At 36.1% G+C, this 19,334-nt stretch overlaps 1 protein-coding gene across 1 annotated transcript in view; it reads right to left on the bottom strand.

The window, feature by feature from the left end:
* TMTC2 (transmembrane and tetratricopeptide repeat containing 2) overlaps positions 1-19,334 on the bottom strand; it is a 433,234-nt gene that overhangs the window by 144,259 nt on the left and 269,641 nt on the right. The window contains exons 5-7 of the mRNA XM_005679774.3: positions 14,773-14,858; positions 14,068-14,252; positions 12,879-12,957 (exon numbers count right to left, since the gene is read on the bottom strand). Coding sequence (XP_005679831.1) covers positions 12,879-12,957; positions 14,068-14,252; positions 14,773-14,858 — 350 coding nt within the window. The remainder of the gene's footprint in view (positions 1-12,878; positions 12,958-14,067; positions 14,253-14,772; positions 14,859-19,334) is intronic.

The raw sequence follows: 19,334 nt of genomic DNA, 5'->3' as shown, positions 1-19,334 counted from the left end.
GTGAGGCAGATAGCTAATTTCATTCTTTCCAAACATTTAATCAATTCTCTTACACAAACTTTTATGAAAACTCCCTTCCCTCAATCATATTTAATTTCACATTCACAATCTATAAAAAAATAATAAATTTTCTCTGTTTCTAGGGGCAAGTCCTTATAGCATCAAATTTAAGAGAAAGCCTTGAAGCTAGAAAGGCTGGTTTTAAAGCAAAGTGAGGAAATGCAGGGGAAAAAACCGAATATGCTGTTTCATTAAATTGAAACATTAATCATGAGGAAAAAGAGGTTCCACTTCAGTGAAACTTGAAAAGGTTCTTAATACCTAGTGTTACATACTGGAAACATTTGATATACCATCAAAATTTAACTTGAAAAAGAGCCAGAAGTCTAGGTCAATATAGCTCTTTTTGCAACTGGGTTTATCAATTTCCTTTATGCATTCAAGGAAATAAATCACTAAAAATAATCAATCAACAAATGTTGGAGACACTCCCATTAAATGCTAAGAATTCCCCAAAAAAGAGAAAGTGAGACTCTGTGTGTGTGTGTGTGTGAGAGACCCTCTCCTTCCAAATATAATACTATCCATGATTTAAGGGACTAGTTCTGATAGACAGAGTGCCTGATGAACTATTGATGGAGGTTCGTGACACTGTACAGGAGACAGGAATCAAGACCATCCCAAAGAAAAAGAAATGCAAAAAAGTGAAATGGCTGTCTGAGGGGGCCTTACAAATAGCTGTGAGAAGACAGGAGCAAAAAGCAAAGGAGAAAAGGAAAGATACAACCATTTGAATGCAGAGTTCCAAAGAACAGCAAGAGAGATAAGAAAGCCTTCCTCACTGATTAATGCAAAGAAATAGAGGAAAGCAATAGAATGGAAAACACTAGAGATCTTGTCAAGAAAATTAAGAGATACCAAGGGAACATTTCATGCAAAGATGGGCTTGACAAAGGACAGAAACGGTATGGACCTAACAGAAGCAGAAGATATTAAGAAGAGGTAGCAAGAATACACAGAAGAACTGTACAAAAAAGATCTTCATGACCCAGATAATCACGATGGTGTGATCACTCACCTAGAGCCAAACATCCTAGAATGTGAAGTAAAGTGGGACTTAGGAAACATCACTACGAACAAAGCTAGTAGAGGTGATGAAATTCCAGTGGAGCTATTTAAAATCCTGAAAGATGATGCTGTGAAAGTGCTGCACTCAATATGCCAGCAAATTGGGAAAAGTCAGCAGTGGCCACAGGACTGGAAAAGGTCAGTTTTCATTCCGATCCCAAAGAAAGGATACCAAAAAATGCTCAAACTACCACACAATTGCACTCATCTCACACGCTGATAAAGTAATGTTCAAAATTCTCCAAGCCAGGCTTCAGCAATACGTGAAACATGAACTTCCAGATGTTCAAGCTGGTTTCAGAGAAGGTAGAGGAACCAGAGATCAAATTGCCAACATCCACTAGATCATTGAAAAAGCAAGAGAGTTCCAGAAAAATATCTACTTCTGCTTTATTGACTATGCCAAAGCCTTTGACTGTGTGGATCACAATAAACTGTGGAAAATTCTGAAAGAGGTGGGAATACCAGACCACCTGACCTGCCTCTTGAGAAACCTATATGTGGGTCAGAGAGCAACAGTTAGAACTGGACATGGAACAACAGACTGGTTCCAAATAGGAAAAGGAGTACGTCAAAGCTGTATGTATACTGTCACCCTGCTTATTTAACTGATATGCAGAGTACATCATGAGAAACGCTGGGCTGGAAGAAGCACAAGCTGCAATCAAGATTGCCGGGAGAAATCTCAATAACCTCAGATATGCAGATGACACCGCCCTTATGGCAGAAAGTGAAGAGGAACTCAAAAGCCTCTTGATGAAAGTCAAAGAGGAGAGTGAAAAAGTTGGCTTAGAGCTCAACATTCAGAAAACAAAGATCATGGCATCTGGTCCCATCACTTCATGGCAGATAGATAGGGAAACAGTGGAAACAGTGGCCGACTTTCTTTGTCTAGGTTCCAAAATCACTGCAGATATTGATTGCAGCCATGAAATTAAAAGACACTTACTCCTTGGAAGAAAAGTTATGACCAACCTAGATAGCATATTCAAAAGCAGAGACATTACTTTGCCAACAAAGGTCCATCTAGTCAAGGCTATGGTTTTTCCAGTGGTCATGTATGGATGTGAGAGTTGGACTGTGAAGAAAGCTGAGTGCCGAAGAATTGATGCTTTTGAACTGTGGTGTTGGAGAAGACTCTTGAGAGTCCCTTGGACTGCAAGGAGATCCAACCGGTCCATTGTAAAGGAGATCAGTCCTGGGTGTTCACTGAAGGGACTATATTGAGGCTGAAACTCCAGTATTTTGGCCACCTCATGTGAAGACCTGACTCATTCGAAAAGAGCCTTATGCTGGGAAAGATTGAGGGCAGGAGGAAAAGGGGACGACAGAGGATGAGATGGCTGGATGACATCATCGACTTGATGGACATGAGTTTGGGTAAACTCCGGGAGTTGGTGATGGACAGGGAGACCTGGTGTGCTGTGGTTCATGGGGTCACAAAGAGTTGGACACCACTGAGCAACTGAACTGACTGAACAAGATAATCACAATAAAATAAAATGGCTTAATAGAACTGAAATATTTAGAGACTACTAGAAATATATGCAAGGAAGTTATAAACTGTGTTGAGAAAAACCCAAAGTTTACTCCAGAGAGAAGAAAAAAGAATGAGTAAATGTAGTACTAGTTTGGGAAGCATTAATGAAAATAATAGTATTCAGAAAAATAAGATATAAACAATGCAGGAAACCATCAAAAAAGTATAATAAAAGCATTTTTTATTTTATAGACATCTTAGTAATACACTTCATATGTATGGATCAAGCAACATGACTCTATAATATGTAATGAATAATGTATTTTATACTATAAAATTTTTTATGAATGTTAATCACTAAGAGAGATCAGAGATTTAAAAATTCATCCTATTTTCAATGAATACTTAAAGTAAGGTTCTACTAACAGCTCATAGAACCTCATGCTCATAATTACATATTTGGAGAAAAAAAGAAGACTTGCAATTTGGAACAAAACCCTTCATGTTCTATTTCAATGCTTTGTTCAGTCTGACTATGACAATAACTTTTATCATTATAAATAAAATCACAACTATGTAACAGCTCATAGGGGAGTTAGATGAGATTTTCTTGTGGAAAACAGTATCTCCCTACTTATTAGAAAAAACAGATATAAATATATACACAGCAAAGGACATACAATTAGTAATGTATTTAATTTTTAACTTCATTTGTATTACTGGTATATTCTAAATATGTGCAACAAATAATCATTTTCTTGACACTGATTTTTAAGACTTTGTTTTTCATATATGGTTTTCTCCTTCTTCATGATTATGTCTATTTCATCTCAATGTCATCAAAAGTGGCATCTTTTAAGAATGCCAGTATTTGAAATTTAGTTAATTTTCCAAGTATGGCATAACAATACATTAATTTTCTAAGAACAATCCCACTGATATTTATTAGCCAAGTAGAAGATTCATTCCATGGAAGGTATCCAATGAAAGAGCAAATTATACATGTTGTTTCTCATTTATTTCTATTGAAGCCTCAGAAAACATATTTTTAAAGTAGAATATATTGAAACTATTTGGGAATCAGATAATAAGGGTATAATTAGGTATTAATTTGAGTATATTAATTTCTTTATAACTCCATTTTAAAATAAAATTTTTAAGCTTCAGTCTTTTCCTTTGCCACTAAACTGGCAAAAGTATGAATTAATGTAACAGGTGGGCTTGTGTGGTTTTAATAGCAGTGAAATATAATCAACTGTCTCATATTTCCAGGAAGGTATGCAACATCTAGACCTAAGCATGATCCTTCAGCAACCCTAGTACTAGCATGAAAATGTTCAAACTCCCCATAGGGACCATATATCTTCTGGTCCTGGGTTTAATTGAAACTTTAAACAAAATATATTACCTATTTAATGCAGCTGAACTGGAGGCTGGCCTTTGTAGTGTATAGACTACTGCCTAGCAAATTAATGTCTGTAACTATAGTATGTAATGTAGAATTTAAATCAAGCATGAATGATAAAAAGAGGGGAAAAAACACTACAGTTTTATATTAAGAAATGAACTTTTAGGAGCAAACTTGTACGTACATTTTATATATTTATTCTTTTTGATACACAGCCAAAAACTCATGATTTCCTTATATTATTGGCTCCACAGCTTACAAAGTGAATTTCTAAAATGTCCTGGTATTGGTGTTGTCCTTTCTCCTGGTCTTGTCTCTTCTGATGATGCAGAAATAAAAGTTCAATGAACAGATTTAGCTTAAAAATTCAAAGTTAATATTCTTTCTGGACGTAAACAAATCAATAGCTAATCCAGTTATATAGTCATATCTATCATATTTGAAAGGCTGACTCATAGATTTTTAAGAGTGCCAATGGAAGGAATCATAAGAAAATCACCAGAACTCGAAATAGGGGAAGCAGGTGGTATAAAAAGCTTAACACTACTGGAGTGTTAATGCTTCTGCACTTGAAAGATGTGAGGTTCAAATCTCACACAGTAAGAAACCATCTTTTCACAGTCAGCATGCTAAACGACTTGAGCATTCCACTTAAGAACCACCAGTCATAGAAGAAAGATTAAGCATGTGAACCATCCTGTAAGAAATTTACTCTGAATATTTCTAAATATACTCTGAAAAAAGTGACGTAAACATATACACATACACAGATACACACACTGGAATAATCCAACAAAAGGAAATTAATCAGCTGAAAAGCCAGCCGTACAGAGGCTGAGAGAAAAACAGACTTCTTTGACAGCCAACCTACTAACTGAACTCAGCACAGAGTTTACATCCTTCAAGTGAGTTAGGATAAATTTACAAGTGAGAATTTTGGTGTTTTGTTTTTAGGAGGTGCATTTGACAGCTTTGTCAGTTCTCCTCACCTAAACAAGAGTAAGGAACCTAAAGTTCCCTGATAGCCATTTATGACACAACTTTCTCATCCCACAAGTTTACTTCTCAAAAATACAAATTTTAAAATTTGTGTAAGCTTTTTACTCTAAAAAATGCCCCAATAAATTCATTGTGGTGTCTATTTATTGGTTCTTTCATTATTCTCACCAACTGGCTCAAAGTGGCGAAATTTCACAAAACTGAAATTTAGGTCACCAAATTTCTTCTTTTTATGAAACAATGTGAGAAGAAAGCATCTATGTAAGTAAAAGACTTGTAAGTTGCAGGCTAATGGAGGAAAATATATTTTCCAGTACTGAGCTATGATTTTATAAGTAATAGGGGTATGCAGAAAAAGAGTTGTAGGAATTATCAGAAGTAACAGAATCAAAAGAGTATTTTCCTAGAAGATCAAAATAAAGGCTAATTAAGTTAATAAATAGCAATGATTATTATCATGCACTTTCTTTGGAAGAATGCAATCACTCCCTACAGTATAAGCATGTTACCCAACACAGACATTCATTTTTTATAAAAATAACAAAAATATACACGCAAATTGGGATAATAGTATCACATTAGCAAAAAAGAAAGCTTGAGATTTTCATTGGTTTGTTTTGGTTTGTTTGGCAAGTCAACATAACATAGCCTACATAGTTATAAATAACATATTCTTGCTGTTGCTACTGCTAAGTCACTTTAGTCATGTCCGACTCTGTGCGACCCCACAGACGGCAGCCCACCAGGCTCTGCCGCCCCTGGGATTCTCCAGGCAAGAACACTGGAGTGGGTTGCCATTTCCTTCTCCAGTGCATGAAAGTGAAAAGTGAAAGTGAAGTCGCTCAATCGTGTCTGACTCTTCACGACCCCACGGACTGCAGCCTACCAGGCTCCTCCGTCCATGGGATTTTCCAGGCAAGAGTACTGGAATGGGGTGCCATTGCCTTCTCCGACAAAGAGCCCTCACCAGGCACCAAAGCTGCTGGCACCTTGGTCTTGGCCTCCCCAGTCTCCAGAGTGAAGAGTGTTAGTCACTCAGTCGTGTCCAACTCTTTGTGACCTCATGGACTCCTCTGTCCATGGAATTCTCCAGGCAAGAATACTGGAGTGGGTTGCCATTCCCTTCTCCACACAGACTCCATAACTGTTAGAAATAAACATTGTTTAACTACCCAGTCGATGGTATTTTGTTATGGCAGCCCAAGCTGTCTAAGATAGATGACCTTTTAAAATAAAGGAAGATTCAAATTTGCTGAAGTCACTGGTGAAGAACTTGGGCCCTGCCGTTAGACAAACTTGGCTTTAAATGCGTTTGCCCACTTAACAGCTCTAGTAATTTAGCTTGTCTAAGACTTAGTTTTCTCATCTCTACCACAGGGATACCAAGGATGCCTCCTTCATGGGACTGCTTGAACAATACTATGAAACTAACAGAGGGCATGGGCATGTAATGTTTCATAGCCCTCTCCAATCTCAGCTCCAGAACGGCTGCAATAAAGCTCATGAAAAAGTCAATAAGAACATATAAACTCATAAGAACATGTAAACCAAGGTTGGGACGGAGAGAGACAGGTAATCGGCCAGCAAATAATGGAGAACGGACTGTATATCTATGAGCTGGAGTTTCTGTAAGAACACAGGCCATATATCTGCTTAGCAGCCAGTTCCATGCACACAAATTACCAGGCTTTTAAATGCTTCCCCTCAAATCCTGGCACTTGGGGTGGAGGGAGAAGAAGAGAGGGAGGGAACCTCCAGATCAGATATTTTAGACTCCAGGAAAGGAAACAGGAAGCTTTATTTATCTCGGCTCCCCAGCTTGCTAATTAACTTAGGACTGGAAACTGTTCTCACCTGTCAATGCCTGTACATCTTCTCATTATTAGAAAAACATGTGCTCATTATCCCCACAGTTTCCAAACAGGAGAGAGGGTGAGAGTTGCCATTCTGGATGCAAATGTGTGATATCAAAGCTGCCTTGGGCACTGCTGGTCTGAGCAGAGTGAGGGCTTCAGGGAGATTAGAACAGGTATCGGTTTTTCCAAATAAAACAGGAAGAAGACTTTCATCTTGGAGGCTTCAGAGGGATTGTGAGCAGAAAGACACCTGTGTGTAGTCCTGAGGTCTGCTGTTTGATTGGTCAAGAGAAAGCTCTTACCCTAAACTCTGCCTCTTTTCCACATACAGCCCAGGCTTCAATCACTGGGTACTTATTTATAGAGGACCTACTGCGTGCTGTGTTAAGGGCGTCCCTGGTGGCTCAGATAGGAAAGAAGCTACAGTAATACAATTAGCCATTTGATTTATAGCCATTTACTTATTAATGACCACATAACAAAGGTCCGTCTAGTCAAGGCTATGGTTTTTCCTGTGGTCATGTATGGATGTGAGAGTTGGACTGTGAAGAAGGGTGAGCGCCAAAGAATTGATGCTTTTGAACTGTGATGTTGGAGAAGACTCTTGAGAGTCCCTTGGACTGCAAGAAGATCCAACCAGTCCATTCTGAAGGAGATCAACCCTGGGATTTCTTTGGAAGGAATGATGCTAAAGCTGAAGCTTCAGTACTTTGGCCACCTCATGTGAAGAGTTGACTCATTGGAAAAGACTCTGATGCTGGGAGGGATTGGGGGCAGGAGAAGGGGACAACAGAGGATGAGATGGCTGGATGGCATCACGGACTCGATGGACGTGAGCCTGAGTGAACTCCGGGAGATGGTGATGGACAGGGAGGCCTGGCATGCTGCAGTTCATGGGGTCACAAAGAGTTGGACACGACTGAGTGACTGAACTGAACTTATTAATGAAAGACACTAGAGTTTTAGACTAATTGTAAAATCATTTAGAAAGTTCTATGAAAGCAGAAACCATATGGACTATTTCAATTTCATCCCACCACCACCTCTATATCCTCTCCCTGACTCAGGACTTGTATCGTTAAAGATTTTTTTTTCTTTTTGCATACAGATTTTTTTAAAAATAGTGATTGCAGACTGCAACAACAAGTCATTAACTCTAAACTCTCACTCCATGAATACATCATGCCCTTTTGTTCTCAAGGCAAAACCAATACAATATTGTAAAGTAATTAGCCTCTGATTAAATAAATTTATTTAAAAAAGATATATTACCAAGATGAAATGGCTGAAATTGCTTACATAATTAAACCCAACAATCACTTTGCATCGAGAAAGCCAAGTAATTTTTAACAGTGAATAGACTTAAAAATGATCTTTGGGATTGGAAAGATTCATACTGATAAAATTAAAACTTACAGCCTCATTTAGTTTCCCACAATCTCTTAGGATTATTCAAAAACAATGTTTAAGTATACACAATAAGGGAAATAAAGAGAAAGAAGAGAAAAAAATGAAGGTGATTAAAAGTTATCCTACATATAAAAATGTTTAATATCTTGCATATTTTACACATATGTGATGAAACAATTTTGTAGATGTTTCATTTTTTTAAGATGAAAAGGTTTTTAATATATATTTGATAGGGAATGATATCTATATCCATATATCTATATAGATATATCTATATGTAAATATAGATATTGTTATTGTTCAGTCACTCAATCGTGTCCAACTCTTTGCGACCCCATGGTCTAAAGCATGCCAGCCTTCCCTGCCTTTACCATCTCCATATGATAGTTTTTAAATGGGTAAAGATAAGTTATATTGACATAGTTAAAAACGCCAGTTTTGGCAAGACTGCTGAATAGGAAAAGCATTTAAGTTTAAATCAGGAAACTACACTTCTGTTTCTAACACAAACAGTGCAATCCCAAACAGATCAACCTAACTCTTTGGGTGTTAATTTCCAGCATATAAAATAAAAGATTATGTTAGGAGGATTTTTAAAATATCAATCTTCTATCTCTAATATTCTATGATTCTAAAAATCATTTACAATTTGAGAAGAGGAGAAATTGAGAATCAATAAAGGCCTACAAAGGGTATCAAAATAAAAATTAATTTCAGAATAAAGAATAATTTTGACTAAATCTAGGGGGAAAGTATGTAATGACAGGAAAAGGAGAAAAAACTCTAAATATGATGATTTCAATTTAGAGGGAATACTATATTAATGGAATTAAATTAATTGGACACTAACTAAGTAGGCTGTTTCAGTTTTGGCAGATACATTTAATGATAAAAGAAGGATTTTGACTGTGGTTGTTGAAAGATAAGGAAAAATGGGCTTCAGAGAAAATACAGCACTTATAGATAGGACAGAACTAAATAAAATCCATGTTGGTGACTCTAGAGCCATCACTATCTCAAAATTGTATCTACATAGAAATTAGATTTACATTGTTAATACAGAAAGAACTGCCAGAGAATACAATTAGTGACTTCTGGAGTTTAAAGCCCACAGAAATAATAATGATTACAAAGGAAGGTAATATTATGAACCACTGACTAGGTTGGGCATTTGGTCCAATATTCTTTACCTTCATTATGTCAATCAGTCAAACAGACACTACCATTACAGGCACCATATGGATGGGGAAACTGAGGCTTCAGTTAAGTAATCTGTCCAACTTCACTCAGCTACAAAGTGCTAAAGCCATAAGTTGAACCTCGGGTCTCTGAATCCAACCCTCATCCTCTGAAGAGGAAATACAGAAATGAAGTTACACAACTGGCTAGGAGCAATTTTTTTTTTTATGATTTGGCCTCTTAATAATTCATGTATTTTCATACCTTACTAATTATAACTGCTGCCTAAGTAAAAGTTTAATTTTTGTTTATAAAAATGATATATAGTATCTTTTAAAACATGATTTGTACATGCTTATAAATTTGCTTAATTTTAGATGAGACACAATTCTCAATTATTGAGACTTAATCATCTTGACGCTATGAAATCAAAGAGAATAATGAAAATGTCTATGCAAGTAGATTTTTAATTTTACTTATACACTGCCACAAAAAAAATTAACAGTCTTATAATAAAACATGGAAAATGTTAAGTTGGGATAGCAAGCTGATCAATCTTGTTATTTTCTATTAATACACAGATTCAAAAAATAGGCTCATTTGATGTTCAGGGTAAGTCAACTACTAGCATGTAGCAGGGAGTGATGTTTTTCATAAAATGTTCATGAGAAGGGAAAATACAAAGGACCAGAGTGTGTGTTTTCTTTAAGCAGCTGCAATGAATTGTGTTATTAAACAAATAATAGTATTAAAGTATAACTGTATTTTTCACACATATTCCTTTTTTTCTCCTAACCTCTCAACATAAAAGAAAAAAATATTTGCATATATACATACAAGTGCTTGGCGCTAATGATCTTCAAGGGGTAAATGAATGAGCCATGAGAAAAATGAATACTTGCAGGCTAAATCCAGCCAGACATTAAAATCCATCACTGATCCCTAAAGGGCACCAATATTATGCAAATATGAGAATTAGAAAACATATTCGAGGCTGTTGATAAACTTGATAGGATAATCAGCACACGCTGACAGACTAATGAAACTGATGAACTGATAGGGCAGTTTATCTCCTGGGCCACTTTTTTTCTTGTCAAATGGAGGCTAATCAAAATGTATTAGGAGTTAAAGCCAACACTCAGAGGATATCACCCATTTGATTAGGAGGTGAACTTACTCTCAGAGAAAATTATAGTTTCATGAACAACTGAAACTGCAAAACCTAGTCAGCTGACAGACCTTCATATAAAATTAAACAGAAGGCAGCCACTATAATTATGGAAGAAATCTGGAATTTTAAATTATATTGAGATTCTCCCCTCGCAAATTGTTAGAGAGCTTTGCGGAGTCTGGGCAAAGCGGTTCCCTCCTTCTATGATGGAAAATAAGACAAAGGACTAAGCGATCACCCCAGGGACACACTTATCTTTTGCTGCCTATGAGTGCTCAGCATCTGTGTAACCATATGAGACACAGATCCCAAGGTAACAGCTGAATTTTCAAGCAAATGTATTTACATAAAATAATTGAATGAATTTTTGAAATTGTTAACTATAGTGAATACCACACTTCCTATTAACAATGAAGATATCATATGTAGCCTATTGTCAAAGAGCTGAGTCCTTTCCTAATTTAAAGAAAAAGATCTTCATTGATAATTGAGAGCTGAGTCCTCTCCTAATTTAAAGAAAAAGATCTTCATTGATAATTGAGGAAAATTGGGAAATAGTCCTTCCTAAGCATTAGTGTTAAAAACGAAATTATAAACTAAAACCGATATGCCCTAGAGAACACTAGAGAACACAGTTCTTTCAGTATTTGCTGTGAAATGAATAACCACCCAGCACTAACACAGAAAAGCTCATTCAACTGATATATCTACATATTCTCAGTACACACGTTATGGACGTGGACATTTCACCTGGGTGGACAGAATGATAATAAAATGTCAAATAGTAAAAGGCATGAATTTACCTCACAAGATGGTAAGGACAAAAGTACATTGAAGGAAGCTAGATTTTACCTTTTAGTGATAATATCCAAGAGAAAAATAACAGCAACTAAAAATACTTCAGTGTCCTCTTTAACAGGAGCACTAAGTCACCCTGCTGCTGTCCAGGGTAACTAGGGGTAGGATTCAAGAGACAGATGAATATATTAACCTCTTCCAAATCTTTTTTTTTTTTTTTTTCTGCGTTTTTGCCTTTTCTTTTGTGTGCCTTGTTTGAGCTCTAAAACATTTCTAAATTTTCTTTTGTTTAAAAAAAAAAAAAAAGTAGAAGTGAGTGTCCTTGCCAGGCATATATTTTCTAGTTAGGGAAGGCATGAGACTTTTTATGTGTACTCAAAAGTCATACAGCTATGATCAGATTTCTCAAATCACAGGATACAGAAGTATAAAATAATCCTAGAAATGATGTAGTCACATATAGTTTATATACATGAGGAAGGCCTAGAAATATTTTTTAAAAACTTAGCCAGGTTTAATGAAAGGAAAATTTGGGGTTTAATCTGTACTTTGGAGGAAAAGAGAAATATTTGATTCAAAGACAAAAACAGCCCTCTCACTTCTCTCCCCTATCTAGAAACAGCAATGTTAATCAACAGGACATCTTAAACTTCGGGGACTCTTTTCAAGAGTCACATACTGAATAGACAGTTTTTAGGTGTGTCCGTGATCAAATAGCTGTGGTAACAATTTACTATGAGACTGTCATGGACCAATCACAGGTTATAGGCAGATTTATTAGTAACTCCAGTTCTTGGCCCCTTGCACCTAGAAAAATCTATGCCCTCACTTGAATACTTTCTAGAAAATTGAGCTAATTACTCAGTGTAGAAAAAGGAACAATTCTACTAGAACATTTATACTCTTCACAGTATTGCTTTTACTCTAAAATAATACTCTGGAGGAAAAAAAAAAAACCCTCTTGCAATCCAAACCTTTATCAATGCAAACAACACAAGTTGACTCATTCTCATCTACTGTAAGCATCAAAATCAGGAATCTCTAAATCACAGCATGTTTACTTTTGAGAATATTCTGATTAAGAAAATAACATGATCAAAAATTGTCAGAAATTTGATAAACTCATCAAAATCTATATGTACTTTATTCATCATTTGCAATCTCAAGAGTCTAGCTAATATTTGATACCCACTTTGGTTTATGAGCCCCTTTTCAATAACTCTGGGATCCAGCCAATTTGTTGAGAATCATTATATTAACAATATTTATTTGCTCTTAGAATAGGTGTGCTTTGTGAAAATTTAAATGTGACATCCAATTGTGAATATGGTATTTTTTTTTAGTGAGGATTAAAACATGACTTAATAGAGATCCATTTAAAACAAGTATAGGTTTTAATTGTTCCACATATCCCTGAAATATCAATTAAAATATTACTATTTTACTTACCCATCATGTTGTACAAGCTCTGTGGGGCAAATTGCCTAGGCATTTTCTGAATTGCTTCCTTGTATACACTAAGGGCATCCTAATTTAAGAAACAGAAAAAGAAATAAAGTACAAGGCTATTCACTGAAACAAAATAACAACATCTTTCCAAAATTAAAATATTCCATTGCTCTTTCTAAATGGTTCATTAGAGGAAAATTCAACTGAGCTATTCTTTGATATCAAATTACCTCAATTTCATGAACGAAACCATTCAACTCACCCCATGAAGGTTATATAAAGTCTCAGTTTAACAAGGAGTCAAATGTTACCAATACTCTTTAAATTTCTCAATTCAGATAGATTATGTAATAAAAACAACTAGAAAAATTTATATTTTGGAGTCACCCATAGTCCTCTAAAATTTGTCATTATTTCAAGTCAAGCAATTAAGTATAATATAAATAAAATATCAATGAATCAATCTTCTAGCAACTGAGACATACTGAGATCATGAAATGCAATTATTTTAAAAATTGCATCCTTATCCTCAGATTGCAGTCTTAGAATATCACGTAAGAGTCTCTGGGGGAGTTGTTTGAGAAAGTGGGTTGTGGTATCGAATGGAAGAAACAAAACCCATAGAGGCAGGCTTCGTGTGAGAGATAGGAAACACAGGACTAAGTAATCCTCCTAACTTTCTGTACAAGATCCTGTATCCACCACTTCCCCCCTCTTCCCAATTCAGAAAACAATAAAATTAGTTTTCATTGCATTATTGTGTTTAAAAGAATAAAAAGAAACAAGTAGGATTTATACCAAATCACTTAACATGCAGAGTATAAAAAAATGTATTTTTTAACATCAAACAATGAATACAGATAACAATAATAACATGTCTTAAATCATAAAATCAAAGAAATGGTGAGGAAACAACTTGGGCAGTAATGCATGTTATTTCCCTTTCATAAGGAGTCATATTACTCTGAGAAAATCATAGTGAAAAAATCTGTTTTGTTTAAACAGAAATTTTTCCCAGAAGAATTTCCCCATCAAACTCTTTTATTAAAATATCAGTTCTTAAATTATTACTGTGTTAAAATATCCGTTCTTAAATTATCAGTGTTCCTACAATGAGATCACAGGTAGAAGTCATTGAGACCAGATCAGAACAAGGGGGAGGAACAGGGCAGAGAGGTTCTGGCCTGACCTCATAGTGTCCCTGCTCATGATAGAGTTTCCCCAGGTTGTACAGACAGCTGGTGACTGAGCTCTTGTGGGCATGAGGGTCCTTTAGGTTTTCGTCAGGGATCTCAGAACACTTCAGGAATGTGCGCCGTGCTTCTTCTGTCTTTCCTTGGTTCATTAGAATAATACCTGTGTTTAAATATGCAGCTGAAGGGTAAAAAAGTGGAGATATAAATGAGAGAAGATGATGTACACTGTGGAAACAATAAAGCTATTTTTACTTCAACTTCATCTTTATGCATTATTTCTGATTTTAAAAGAAAACCAAGAAATGAACCTCCAGGGAACAAATATACGAAAGAACAATAATGTACTACAAAGTACAGGTATCACATATATATATATATGGTACCACTAATATATAAATGTATTAGGTATCATTAATATATATACACATATATATATATATAAAGTAGTCTCTGCCTTCAAAGTATCAGAATATTTTGAGCTTAGAAACTAGATGAATAAAAGCTACATGTTTTTAATGTATCAAAAAATGATAATCAGACACCAAAACATTAAAATTGAGAGACGTACTTGTTAAAGGCTCTTAATTTGATTGGAAAGTATTCACAAATAGAAGTATCATGTTTTTTAACCCATGAGGCTTTAGGTCACCATTTTCATGGAGAAAGAGATATTTTAAAAGGACTTGAATATCACTTACAAGCCAGTGTAGGCCTGCTCCCAATCGCCAATTTATAATAATGTAGTGCTTCTGCAAACCTGCTGTTCTCTTGTAGAAGTAACCCTCTGTATGAGGAAAATAGAAATTTGGAGACAAGACAGTATTAGTATACATAAAACCACAAATTTTCATTTTATATTTCAAAAATAAAAATGGTTAATAGAGTCATTAAAATGACCTGGTACTGTAAAAATAAATTCTGAATAGAAGGAAATGATTCCTCAGCAAAGAAAATGTTTAGAGAGGTATCAGTTGCATTTATGTTGCATTAGAAAGTATTAAGAAGTATTTTTTAAAAGCCCTTTAGCCCTCACTGAACTTTCCCATTCCCAGCAGTCTTTTCTCTCCCACTAGAATTACCAACCACTTGCATTTCTCCTCGGAACATGCACAATTTTCCATCATTTTAGACAAGAAACTTGTCTAAAGCTCTAAGCTGAAGCTCCTATACTTTGGCCACCTGATGCATAGAGCCACCTCACTGGAAAAGACCCTGCTGCTAGGAAAGATTGAAGGCAGAAGGAGAAGAGGGCAGCAGAGGATAAAATGGTTGGATAATATCATCAACTCAATGGACATGAACTTAGGCAAACTGCAGGAGACAGAAAGGGACAGGGAGACCTGGTATGCTGCTGCCATGGGGCTGCTTAGAGTCCGGATACAACTGAGCAACTGAACTATATATATATTTAAAACTGAACTATATATATATAAACACACACACACATTTAAACCTAAGATGCCTCTCCCATTGGTCCTATTGTTTGGGAAATACTGCCCCACAATTGCCCGAAAAGCAACAGGTAACCTGGGTCAACAGGATGGAGTCAGAATCTAATCAGATTCCATCAAAGAACCCAGACTGAAGGCCATACACCTAGTTACTTCTTTATTATTTGGCTTTGGCCAAATAAGCCTGAATTTCAGAGCAGTGAGCAAACTTCAGCTCACCATTGTGAGACGTGCTTTTGTCTACACACCCTCAGAGTCTATGCACCTCCCTAGGAGGCTGCTTTGGCAGTGACTAGCCACATGGATTATCCCAGCGTTTCCAGACCCTGCCCTCATGACCGAAGTGAGAATCAATTACTATTATGTCTGTGAAAATACAGTGTCAGGGACCTGGAACTAAGCTCTGAAAGCTCTCACAAAGGGCTCTGTGACCTGTCTTTGCTCTCTTAAAATCAGCAAGTGTCTTACAGACATTTGGCACCCCTCTTGGACCTGAGTACTACTGTCATCAGCCTCAAACTGCAGATTCCACTTACCAGCTCCTGAGGTCTTCAAAAGGCAGTAAAATGGAGGTTTGAAAAATGAGAAGCCTACTGGTAAAAACTTATCATTTTGTAGGGTATTTTTAAACACTCAGCTTATTATTTAATGGGCATGATTGAAAAATAATGAAGTAAATCATTTTGAAATTAAAGTTGGTTCACTTGTTTTATTAGCATAGATTAACCTCATTATTTCTATTGTTAAAAGAGCCTTGTGAATAGACGAGACCACTTCAAATCATATTAAGGATAACATATTCACAGTAATGTACATATCTATTAAAACTTTAGAGCAACAATTTGATTACAAAATTGATATGCTTTGCTGTTAAGTACACTTTGCTGCTGCCGGGTACAAGGGAAAACAAAGCTTCTGCAGTATTCAAGAGTCTGTGAAAATGTTCAGTTGTCTTTAAAAGCAAGTAAAATTAATAAAGAGAAAGAGCACTTATATACTTTCCACAAAAACAATATCCTTTATAAAAATAATTTAGACAAAATGTTTTCCAATTAACTAAGCACATATATATTATCTCATTTCAGAAACTTACTTACAATCTTAAGTGTCTTTCCTTTGAGGTTCAGATAAAGAGGCACTTCTCTGATAAAAAGCTAATGTCATCAGAGGAGAAATTTATCTTAACCCAAGTCTTCCTACTTTCCTTAGGAATTCAAGTTCTCCCATGAGCCCCTCCTTATACAGTATCTTCAATCTTTTCCCCACTGCAATTTCCTTTCCCTCAAGACTACAAAAACGTTTGTTTGCCTAACAGAGGGAAGATAAAACCTTGCCACCTTATCATTCTTGCATCCAGCTCTTTACTTCTTACTGTCCTGCCTCCCTCCAAAGTCAGATTTTTCTTTCATAATGGTCTGTGGTGTGTATGTCTAATGACTCAAATCCCATTTACCCCTAAATCCAATCTAGGCTCTTTCCTAGAATTCAGCTAAAATGTCATAATCAAATTTCCACTAACAATTAAACTCCCCAAAGATTTTGCCTATATGAACGCCCTACTCAACTGTAGCATTTGTGACTATTAAACCCATTTTCCTTCCCGAAACTCTGCGTTTCCTTAGCTTCTGGAAAGCTGGTCTTTCTTAGTTCTATATTGCCGAAACTATACTTCAGAGTATAAAGAAAAGCACAGCTTTATTCATATACTCTTTTAAAAGAGGTTCATAATTCACAGACTGTTGTCTTTTTCTCCTTTTCTTGAGAAGCACAGTCTGCATGACGACATGCATACATCCAGCTCATACGCTGACTGTTCTCAATTCTAAAATAGTGATTTCTCTACTGACAGCCAGATCTGTTGAAAATCCAGCACCTTACTCAGCCACGTCAATCTAGGTGCTTGCTGGAATTTCAAAACCAATATATCCAAAACTCAAAAGCAATATCTCCCACTTAAAATTATATAGAGAGATAAATGAGATAGATAAAAGAAGAAAAAATTTTCCCTCAGCAATCAGCACCATCATTCACGCCACTGCCTAAAATCAGGAACCTGGCTATCACTCTTGACTTTTCACTCACTCTCACAAGCCCAAGTTTAAAGAAGTCTCCAAAGCTTACCAGTTCTTATTTCCTAAGGTTCTTCACTGTGACCCCTCAAGGTTCACTTTTATGGATCTAGCAGAGCCCTTTTTATCTTTCCTGTCACCTAAATAACTGCAATTGCCCACTAATTAGTCTGCATATAATTACGTTTCTAAAGGGCAAATATGCTGTTAGGCTAGACAGAAAGAACATGAGGTGATGAGCACATATCTTTGAAAATGTGCCTAAAGCCCATCAACCTTGAAAATGATGTATTCAAGCCTCATGGGCTCCCTGATGCTGATGTATTACGGTCGTGTCATTTTCCAACTCATAAAATACTACATGATAACCACTCCTAGACAATCCTGTCCAGCCTGCCTCATTCTTTGGAGAAAACTAGTCACACACAGTGATGTAGTAGCAAGTCACCAGGATTATATATAAAGTAGCTCTTTGAATTAGAGAGCAGCACCCTCTGTATATCTGAATAAAGTTAGCAATGGAGTGAGTCCAAGTTAGACACCTATAGTGACCAGTTGCTTATGGCTAAGGATTTAGTTGAGCATCAACTCTACCCCAGTACACCTGCTGCAAATATGAACAAGGCAAACGCACTTGCCTGTGGATGTACTATCTATTCAGGGAGACAGATAAGAAAACAAATGGTGTGGAAAATGACTGTGATGGAGGACAGAGGAGTAACCCCACTCTAGTTCAGGAATGGACAAGGGAAGACTCAGGAGCCTAAGTGCCATTGGCAGGGAGTTGAAAGTAAGCAGTAGTTAGCCAGCAATATCATCATCGTCAGCCCCACGTTACACAGGAAAAGAGGTCCACAGAGAATTTGCCAACTAAACTTCAGGTTTTTTGTCTGGTTAATAAGAGGCAAAGGCAGGACCGGAACATAGTTTCTCTGACAATAAATCCCATGCTCTTTCTGAAAGTAAAAAAGGAGAGAGAGAAGAAGATAATTCAATTTTAGATGCATGGGTTCTGGATTATGGTTTCATCTGCTCTAAAATTCTCCAGATTTTGTATAATGTGAACTTGAACTGATGCTCTGAAAATGACTCAAACTGCCATTTTTTAAATTCAGGATGAATCTGGGTCAGTTGTAGCAGTGAAACAATGATGCTTCTGTTCCTGCTGTTTTCCACATTTACTGAATCCGTTTCTTATTTTACTGAAGACTGGACAGGGGGATAGAAATCCTTCACATCATGTAAGTCATGGTAAAAGAAAAAGCTAAACTTACTTGGCACTTATAATGTTACTTTACATTTACATATATTAACATAATTATTACTCATCAATAATATTGTGAGACAGGATATTATACTAGCCTCATTTTACAGATGATGGACTTGGGGTAAGAAAAATTTAGCAACATACTAAAGGACACACCACTAGCAAGAAGTGTCCCACAATTCAAGCTCAGCTGTCAGATTATAAAGGAGGATCTGTATTTTAATACAGCATTCATAGCAAAGGCTTTTCCACAGCTATTTAAAATAGATGACACAGTTTGTTTACATGCGGATCATGTCAATAAAGTCTTTAGGTTTCTATGTAGTACATCAAAAACAACAATACATTTTAATATACCATCGAACCAGAATCTAGTAAGAAATAGTTTTACTTATATCAAGTTGCTTAGCAATTAAGGAAACTGGCCCATGCTATACATTAATGTAAACTTAAAGTGCCTTTTGGGTGAGAAA

This window comes from Capra hircus, chromosome 5, assembly GCF_001704415.2.
Source record: "Capra hircus breed San Clemente chromosome 5, ASM170441v1, whole genome shotgun sequence".
Lineage (NCBI taxonomy): Eukaryota > Metazoa > Chordata > Mammalia > Artiodactyla > Bovidae > Capra > Capra hircus.
This window is presented reverse-complemented; position numbering and strand designations above follow the sequence as displayed.